Raw genomic sequence first — 10,128 nt, forward strand, 5'->3', positions numbered from 1 at the left:
ATATTTTTTTAAAAAATTAATTTGAAATGGAGAAAGTAATTTGAAATAATATTTTTTTATTTTAATTAAAATTAAAAATTTTATTTCTTTTAAATTTAAAATTATATTTTTTATTTTTTATTTTTTTTATTTTTTCCTTTTTTATGGCACTTTTTATTTTTTTAATTTTTTAAGATTTTTTTGGATATTTTATAAAAAAATTAATTTTAAATGGGAAAATAATTTGAAATGATGTTTTTTATTTGAATTAAAATTAGAATTTTTTTTTAAAATTCATTCAAAATTATAATTTTTATTTTTTTCTCATTTTTTTCTTTTTTTATGGTATTTTTTTAAAAAATTAATTTGAAAATGGGATTGTAATTTGAAATAATGATTTTTATTTTAATTAAAATTAAAATATTTATTTTTTTAAAATTTAGAATTATAATTTCTATTTTTTTAATTCTTTTTTTATGGTATTTTTTTATTTTTTTACACTAATTTTTTTAGATATTTTTTAAAAAGATAATTTGAAATGGAGATACTAATTTGAAATGATGATTTTTATTTGAATCAAAATTATAATTTTTATTTGTTTTAAAATTTAAAATTATATTTTTTATTTTTTTATTTTTTATTTATTTTTTTCTTTTTTTGGAGAATTAATAATTAAACTCGTCATTTGAGATGGCATTTTTGAAAATGCCATTTTAAATGATGTTTTAAAAAATACCATTTTAAATGATGATTTTAATTATTTTTTTTTGGCATCCATGTGGAAAAGGGTGGTGACGTGGCTATCATAAAATGCCATTCAAAATGACGTTTTATATGGTTTGCATCATTTTGATAAATAAATTAAAAATTAAATTATTTTTATAAATAATTTTTTTAAATTATTTAGATAAAATACTCCTTTTCACCTGCTCCCCATGAACTCCTGTACATATACCACACAAGTGAATAAAATTGATATTAAAATAAAAGGTACTTTAAACTTTTACATTTTTAACTCTTTTAGAGCGCTTCTATATGTCCTGCATATGGTAACTAAATCCCAGTAGCGAAAGAAAATTTTTTTTTTCATTATATGTTATTGAACCAGCAAAGTAAAGCGATCCAACTTTTGTTGGAAATACTAAAAAATTGACATAACTTTTATATTTTATTAAAAATCAGCCTTTTATTTACTCTTAAATTTGCTATGTGTGCTACATTTGCCAAATCGGTTGAGTTTGTACTCAGATTCGATCAGATTAATATTCTATGATAGTAATTTTATATTAATTATTTAAATTATTTAATATGACTTATTATTTAAAAATTATTTATATATAAAAATTTATATAATTTAAAAATTTTTAATTTATGTATTAAAAATTAAAAATTAAATAGTCTAAGTAAAATTGAATTAAATATATTTTTTGAATATTTGACGTATAGATTATTGATTTTTAAATTATATAATTTTTAATATATAAATAGTTTTAAGATGATAAATTATATTCAATATTTCAGAATCTAGATTATCTACGTAAAATTTTTAATTTTTAATTTTATTCTGATCGGATTCCAATCCAGATAAGATTGATCTGTGACTTTTTAACTTCCAACTCAGAACGTTCTTGTACAGAACCCCACGTGCTAAAAACAAGTACAGGAGAAAGCACAAACTCATTAAATCACATGTTGCACAAATATCAAAGGACAGCCGTCCAGCTTATAAGGTGTAACTTTCCTGGTAGTGGAGCCAACCTGTAGCCAGATAACCACAACACCCGAGATTCCAGCGAGGAATCCCCTCGCGTCTTCTCTCTCCACTCAACTCTCCTTGGATCCTTGAAAAAATCCCACCGTGACAAGAATCTAAGAAGGATCCTCAGTAAATTCCATCCATAATCTCTGCCAACTGTCAGAGGCCATTCCTCATTAAACATTGAGTTTTGTGGGACTCCACCAAGTTTCCTTCTCAATTATCCATGTTATTTTTCTGGTGGGAAACAGGGTAGAGAGATATCAATAACGGCTGTGGTGAATCTTTGACCTTTTGGAAGAGAGCCAGGGACCACTCTTTTGTTGGTATCTCAGCTTCCTTTGTTGAAATTTCTCCATCTTCTTCCTCCAAGGCGAGGTATTAAATTGATATTTTTCTTTGTGATCTCTGACTTGGATCCTTTTGCATTAATCTCCAGATTTGTTTCTCTTTTTACTTGTTTGATTTGGATACTTTGAAGCAAATACTTCTGGAGTTTTTGTTCCCTGCTTTCCAAAAATTGCTCCTTTTTCTTCCGATAGATGCCGTCATTGAGGAAGAATTTTTGCTGAAAGTGATTCTTGGTCTCTGAGGTCAAATTACCATTATCTATTCTAACAAGCAACAAAAAATAGTTAAAAAGAAAGGATATAAGATTTATTATGGCTGGAACCTTTCTTTCGCTTTCAGCTTCATTTTTTCGGATGGATATTTTTCCCTGGAATCTTTGATTCTTGAGTGCTTTATTTTCGAAGTCTTTTTTTCCTTATCTGCTTGTAATTTCAAGCCTTCAGCACAAGTAGTTCACTCTCTCTCTCTCTCTCTCTCTCTCGTTTGATGATTTGTTTTTCTAGATTTCTCTCCTGTTGGAAAACCTATTTGCTTGCGAAGAACGACTGTTGAACCACTGGACCATACAAGTTCTCTTTAGCCTCAGCAGAAAGAAGTCAATATCAGACACTGGTTTATTGGTATCTGTTCTATACTTTGGTTTTGTGGAATTTACTTCTTTTCTGAAACCGCTCATTGTTTCACCTCATTTTTGTGTAAATAAAGAGATTTGCGTTTGTTGCCGATCTGCTATTTTCTTGTGAACATCATATCCTTGTAAACATTTCATTTTTTAAGATTGCTTTTGTGGTTGAACGCTATTTGGAGTTTATTTAAGCATTATCAACTACGGTACTTCCTTGCCAAGGCTTTGGTTGGAGAAATTCAGCATGTATCTTGTTATGGCCTCTTATAGTTTGTTTTTCTAATCTTCGATCCCATTTCTCTTCTTGGATTTCCAATTAACCATGCCTTTTTCGTATCTCAACTTGACGTAGATGCAGTTTCTTTGGATTAATAAGGAATTTCTTGAATGGTTTTGTTGGTAAAACTGCCAACATTTCTCCATTATCATTTATCTTTCATGGTTTCTGATGTTGAATTTCTTGGAAAAGAGGCTTTCCATGTGCTATCTTTATTTTATTTTAGTTTTGAAGAAATGGTAGGAAGACCCATTTTTCTGTATCTGGTTATATAGGATCTTAGTTTTTGCAGAACATCAGCTTATCTTTATTTTTTTTTCCCTTATCTCTTTGAACATAAATTATTGGTGCAGGTCTTAAAGCTTGTGGTCCTGCCATCTTTAAACTAGTAGGGTTGATAGAAATATATCTAATGAATTGTTTACAGCCACTTCAGGTGTTTTTATCCGATTCTTTCTTCGGCCAACATCTTGTTCTGAAGATGTATGTGGTAGAAGATAAGGGAGGTGCCATTGCCCTCATGCTGGCTGCCCTATTGTTCTTGGGCACTTGGCCGGCTGTTCTGACTCTCTTAGAGCAGAGGGGTCGTCTTCCTCAACATACATACCTCGATTACTCCCTCACAAATCTCTTGGCTGCTGTGCTTATTGCTCTAACATTTGGTCAGATTGGAGATAGTAAGCCAAACATGCCAAATTTCTTCACCCAACTTACCCAGGTTGGTCATTTCTTTGAGTTTGAGATGTTAAAAATGTCTTTGATTTAAATGGAAATATTGTTGGGATTTGGTAGAAATTGTCTGGGACTTGGTCAGAGGTCGGTGCAGAATTTTGCATTCTTTAGCTTGTGACAGATGGAACCAAACATGGTTCCTTAGTTCTTTTTTAGTTAGTGTTACTTTTTGTTGTTCGAATACTTTAAATTATTTCAGATTCGGAATCCAGGTGAGCTAAAAAGTGCATGGCTATGGTAGTTTTATGCTCGCTCTTTTTAATTGTTGACCGAACCGCATCTTGATTTGATTCCAAATATACCAGGTAATGAAATCTGAGATGGTAAAGTCTACTTGATTATTTAATAGAAGTCTGTAGTTGGGGGATTAGGTTACCAACCAGTGCTGTTTTCCCTAGAATCATGAGAGAATGGAGGCACAGGAAACATCATGTCACTTTAAAGTAAGGCCAGGTTATCGACACTTCAGTTTAGATTCTCGCATCTAGTTTTAACCACCTATGGAGAGGTCCTACTTGTTTCATGAATTTAAACAATAAGCCGTATTCCATCTAGGGGCATTTCATGTTAAAGTGCCCAATTGACTAATCTTCTCCCTATCAATATCCAATAAGAAAAGAAGTAGCTAATGTGCATTTTTCATGCCTCATGAATAGTTGCTTTTTAAGGACCGATGTCGTACATATGTCTTGTTTCAATCTGGATGTTTACCAGTTAATCTCTCCATCGTGAAACATCTATGTGGTTGGAGGACTGCTCAAAAATTTTTAAGTTGTATGTCTGATGACATTATGGAAGGTCCACTTGATTTTGTACATTCTAAGCATGGGCATGATGCTTTATCGTATGCATTGTCCTGTTTGTCTCAAATCTGAACTTACTTCTAAAACATGTGACGCATAATAAGGATGGTGTAAATAAGGCTTTGCATTATGATTTAGCACCAAATTAGACCCAACAAATCAAATGATATAATCTGCTCATTTTGTTATTATCTTTCTGAACCAGCATGTATATTTATCTTGGCAGTCCCTGTAGAAGTTACGGTGTTTCTGATTAGGTGTTGATATGTCTCTTCATTTCTTCTGTGGAGTGGTGATCATATGCAGTATTCAGTTCTCTATTGATTTAGATGGATTTTTTCCCATGGAAATGGAAGTAGTTATCTAATGATTCACTGTGGTTCATTTAAATATTTTGGCGCATAAATTGCATCAGTATTCTAGTGCACTATTTGATAAATGCGTTCGCATGCAGGACAACTGGCCTTCAATCTTGTTTGCGATGGCAGGTGGAATTGTGCTCAGCCTTGGGAATCTGGCTACACAGTATGCTTGGGCTTATGTTGGTCTTTCAGTTACGGAGGTCATCACTTCAAGTATAACAGTTGTTATAGGTACACATTCTCTCGTAATCTTTTAACTCGGTGGTAAATTTTTTATGGTCTTCCATTTCATCCGATCTAAAAGCTGACTCTGTCATATATTCTTCTCATGTAACTTGGGCTCCATTAGTATCCTTACATATGAACATTAGTCAGGCAGGGCATCAAAACTGATGTCTTACATATCATGGTGTTGGGCAGGACACTGCATACAACTGACAAAACAAATCCATGTTTGTATAATTTTTCCTTATCTTGGAACATTTTGCATTGGCACTAGATGCTTATATCATACAAGGTTTCTTATTACTAGTTACAGCTTTTCATGGGCTAGAACTTTTGTTTAAAGTAATCCTAAAATGAAATCAGGACTTCTTGTGATCTGGTCCTTCCATTATGGAAGAAGAAGAGAAAAGAATGTATCAGTAAAATATGGCTAGTTGTGTCTGGTGTACGAGCTCTGATCACTCCGATCATACTACAAGATCTTAGCTTTTATCTTTTATTTTTACAGCGGGTTTTAGCTACTATCTTATCTAACCTTCCTGAAATCTTAGGCACAACCTTGAACTATTTTCTAGACGACCGCATCAATAAAGCTGAGATTCTTTTCCCAGGAGTTGGGTGCTTCCTGATTGCAGTTTGTCTTGGATCTGCTGTTCACACCTCCAATGCAGCTGATAATGAGAAGAAACTTAAAGATTCCTCAAACAAATATCAGAATAAGACTAGGTAAATTTACCACTTTCGGTTTCTTCTTATCTCCTTAAAACTTGAAATTTAAGAAAAATCAAGTTTAACATCGTTGAGCAGATCTTGATACGCCTTGTTTTATAATGAGTTTTTAACTAATAACTTTCTATTGATATTACAAATAAATAGGACACGACAACTTGATGAACTATTTATCATGTAGGCAAATGGAAAAAGTATAAAACCTTCACCTTTGTCACCGACACTCTTGTGAGTGTTCCTTGGTTAATGTGTTCCTAAAGTTCTACCAAACAATACTAGAATGTTATGTAAGACAAACCCTATTTTCTTAATTTTGTCTTAGCTATCTGAATCAATACTTTGTCATTTGTTGGTATGCAAACCAACTCCTCCAAAATGGAAAAAAGATCAAGATTCAAGATATCTCTTTACTTGTATATCATTTTTTTTAATCTCCATCTCTGCAATCAATGTAGGGACACTGCAGTTGGGCTTCACCTACAGTGCAAATGTTCAAATAATCTCGAATTGCTTTCCCTCACTTTATCCTATTTTGATGCCACCCATGACCATGGACTCATCATCACCTTTATACTTATAAATTTCATTACGCAACTAAATTTTCACTGACCCATCTCATGCTCATTGGCTCTTCTCACTGCCCATGACAAGTAACTAAAAAATCACTGAACTTCAGAAAGGACAATAATAATTAAAGAACACCTTGTTTTTTACTGTTGAAATCTTAGTTGTCAACTGAATCTAAGATTTAAACTTTTTTGCAGTACTACTGGAGATCAAGAGCTGAGCAAAGGTGTTTCAGACGAAGGTACCTAATTAATGCCTTGAATTTTGGATATTAAGTTCTAAACACCCCTTATAACGTTTCTTCACTTCTTACAGCTGGCATACCCAAGGACTTGGAAAATGGAATTTCTCATGTTTCTAATGCCGATTTCAATGTTGATAAAGCAAAAGCTGGAACTGCAGAATTTCTTATACAGCTTGAAAAGAAAAGATCGATTAAGGTCTGTAGTTTTGTAGCATTCTACTGTCTATGGTCATAAAATTTATGGTCAGTTCATTTTATAACCAAAATCATACTTAACTCACGCACATGTATTCATGCTTCCATCCATCCACATAGTGATACAACCATCTAATAGTTACTTTCCTCAAGAACACTATCTAATAATTACATGTTCATGCCTATACTTGTTCGCAAATGTGTGCCAAACTATAACCATTTGAGATGAGCAACAAAACCTGTGACCTTAGAAATATGTATCAGAAGCAAATTTTCTATGCAATCCATGTACCAAGGCATAGTTAGGTATAATATGCATGTGGATATTTATGATTTCTTTTGGGGCACAAAACATGTGTGCAAGTGCATGTTTATATTTCTGTCCTCACATCAACTCACAGATAAACTACATGCATAAAGGCATTCATTTTGTTTCTTTATTGTCTTTTCCTTTTTAACTACAAATTACATCTTGATGCCTAAAGTCTGGTGTAAATATGACTAGATGCAGGGACTGTTTAGTAGCTAGTTTCCTTGTCAGCCAACCGACTTGTGGAGCTTGAGTTCTGTTTTAGCCTATACTCGCAACTCTAATAATATTTTTTCATAACAGGTGCTAGGGTCCAACACATGTCTAGGCCTCAGCATTGTGTTCGTTGCTGGCATTTGCTTCTCCCTCTTCTCTCCTGCATTCAACTTGGCTACTAATGACCAGTGGCACGCCCTGAAAGAAGGGGTTCCACATTTGGTGGTCTACACTGCATTCTTCTACTTCTCTATCTCCTGTTTTGTTGTTGGAATTGGTTTGAATATCTGGTTTCTCTACAAACCTGTGCTCGGGCTGCCAAGTTCATCCTTCGCAGCTTATCTGAAGGACTGGAAGGGCAGACATTGGGCTCTTCTGGCAGGGCTGCTATGTGGATTTGGAAATGGCTTCCAGTTCATGGGCGGGCAAGCGGCTGGATATGCTGCAGCTGATTCTGTTCAGGTTAGTACATACAGTACTTTGATCCCTAGTTCTTACAGATTGCTTGGGCTTTCAACACAACTAAAACTCTTATGCAGCGACTGTTTTGAAGTTTGCTACTTCTTTTAAACAAAAATGCAAGTCATACTAAAGAGTACCATGCTACTTCCTTGTGGAAAAATAATATGCCTAGAATAATTGTTCTTAAATTGACAATCAGATATCAATTTTTTTAATGAAACAAATTGTCAATATTGATGCCTCTAGATCTTTGTTGACAAAAACTAAAAACAGTGGCACCAAAAAACATTTCTGCTCATAAATGAAAAGGAGAATGGATTTTGGTGATTTTGATGTCACTTTATTAGGTGACATTGAGACTTCTTACTTCAATGCCTCCCTCCCCCATGAGTTGCATTACTAGTAATCAAAAATATTGCTCTTACTGTATTGATAAAAAGCAATTTTTTTTGAGTGAGAATGTTTTGCCGGTGGTCTTGGTATGTCAAGGCTGTTTCTCGATATTGTTCTAATTGTTCTATGTCCAAATGCATGCTAATGTGAATCAGGCGTTGCCACTTGTAAGCACATTCTGGGGAATAGTCCTTTTTGGAGAGTACCGAAGGTCATCAAGAAAGACTTACGTGTTGCTTGTGAGCATGCTGTTTATGTTTATTGTTGCTGTGGGTGTTCTCATGGCTTCATCTGGCCACAGAAAGACATGATTCGGCATACAAAGAATACCATTCTCTCAGGAATTCTCATTTAAGATCCCTTCTTCTCCAAAGCATCAGAAGTTATTTCAGGGTGCAGGAAATACATAAGAGACACTTTATACAAATCACTGTCAGAAAGAAACTATACCCTCAACCAGAAGGCCTTATGATAGCATGGTTGTGAATTAACAGCTATGTCCTGTATAGTCTTGGTGAAAAATGTTGGAAGTTAGATATTATATTTTCTTCTTGCAACAAAGCGTAAGCTAGTCATATTTGCTTTGACTTGAAGAGACAGGTCAGTTTCTGGTACACCTTAAGCAGCTAAGAATCAACCCAACAATTACACTGGATGGTCAATTCCAAAATTCAACGTTTCGATACCGGACCTCATATTGATACCATCCTATTATAGTACCGATATACAGTTTGATATCATATGAGATTATCGGTTTGGTATGGTATACCATATAGATATAATACGATATGCCCTATATTGGATGGTACGATAAGCCTTGATTCTCGCCTTCACAAGTGCATGGCTTCTCTTAATAAAGAAAATAGGTACTGAGCACCTGGTTCTTGTTTGACTGCCAGTTCATATTTAGCCTTTACATAGGATCTTGCATTTAGTCCCTTCACATGGTAAAGTCTGTTTTCTGCACACAGTTATGTCCATTGCTGTATGTAATTACATCTATGTTGCAAACAGTTTCCCATAAACGTAGGCAAGATACTGTAAATAAAATAACCATTAAGATCCAGGTGTATGAATAAATTTTTCAGCGAAGGATTAAACATAATTTGAAGGTCAATTCAAGATGATTGATGAGCCTTTTTTTGATATAAGATAAAGATAAATAGGATCAAATATTGATTCTTATATTACTTGCAGACTACTCCCACTCCTATAAGAACCTCATATCGAGACTGGCTTTCTATTTAACATGGGCTTGGTGATTTAGATGCGCCGGACCCAACAAGAGCTGTACCGAATCGGATTGACTTGCCCAGCGTTGCTTTTTGAACAAGCGGAACCAGACCGGGCAATGTTAGGGTTTTGGAGGAAACTCAAAATTTTTCTGCCTTTCAAAGTTTCCTAAAGTCTTCGTAAAGTGTTTAGTCTCATAGATAATTGTTTGTTGATGTTTATAAACCATCTTCCCTTACCCACATTTGCTTGGGGGGCATTGGGGGAATATGGATTGATATTTTTCACACGTGTGCATGAGATGATGTTCTAATTATTTTATTTTTTTACTTTTATCACATTTTATTTTATCCTTTTACTTACAAGATGATGTTCTAATTATTTTTTTTTTTTGTTTTTATCATATTTTGTTTTGTCCTTTTATTTTATTTGCTATTATATCCATTTACAGGCATCCGATCACAGTCTATGACCATGAGTCCTAACTTATGAGATATATCTAGAAGTAACAATCTCTTTTATTCTTTCTTCCAGAGTCCTGTCTTCTGTAAATTATCTCTCTCCTCATGTTTTCATCGCTCTTTTTTTCTTATTTTATTGCAAGCATTAAAGAAGGATTGTCAATCCTTTCTAATCATGCTCCAAGGGAGTATTCCAATAACATCTTGG

At 33.7% G+C, this 10,128-nt stretch overlaps 1 protein-coding gene across 5 annotated transcripts; it reads left to right on the top strand.

Moving 5' to 3' along the window:
- The first annotated feature begins 1,840 nt into the window (after window positions 1–1,840).
- LOC105058076 (ureide permease 2) lies at window positions 1,841–8,882 on the top strand. 5 transcript variants are annotated; one of them, XM_029268368.2, is made up of 8 exons: window positions 1,841–2,113; window positions 3,416–3,706; window positions 4,978–5,116; window positions 5,662–5,836; window positions 6,604–6,647; window positions 6,722–6,846; window positions 7,459–7,833; window positions 8,382–8,882. In XM_029268368.2, exons 2-8 carry the CDS (start codon window positions 3,470–3,472, stop codon window positions 8,535–8,537), a joined length of 1,251 nt encoding a protein of 416 aa, XP_029124201.1. In that variant the 5' UTR covers window positions 1,841–2,113; window positions 3,416–3,469; the 3' UTR covers window positions 8,538–8,882. The 5 variants fall into 5 exon arrangements, with proteins under 5 accessions (XP_029124201.1, XP_019710591.2, XP_073105622.1 ...); XM_019855032.3 differs by lacking the exon at window positions 1,841–2,113 and adding an exon at window positions 2,169–2,706 and having other exon boundaries at window positions 5,722–5,836; XM_073249521.1 differs by lacking the exon at window positions 1,841–2,113 and adding an exon at window positions 2,171–2,706 and having other exon boundaries at window positions 3,425–3,706.
- The last annotated feature ends 1,246 nt before the right edge of the window (window positions 8,883–10,128 follow it).

This window comes from Elaeis guineensis, chromosome 15 (assembly GCF_000442705.2).
Source record: "Elaeis guineensis isolate ETL-2024a chromosome 15, EG11, whole genome shotgun sequence".
NCBI classification, from domain to species: domain Eukaryota; kingdom Viridiplantae; phylum Streptophyta; class Magnoliopsida; order Arecales; family Arecaceae; genus Elaeis; species Elaeis guineensis.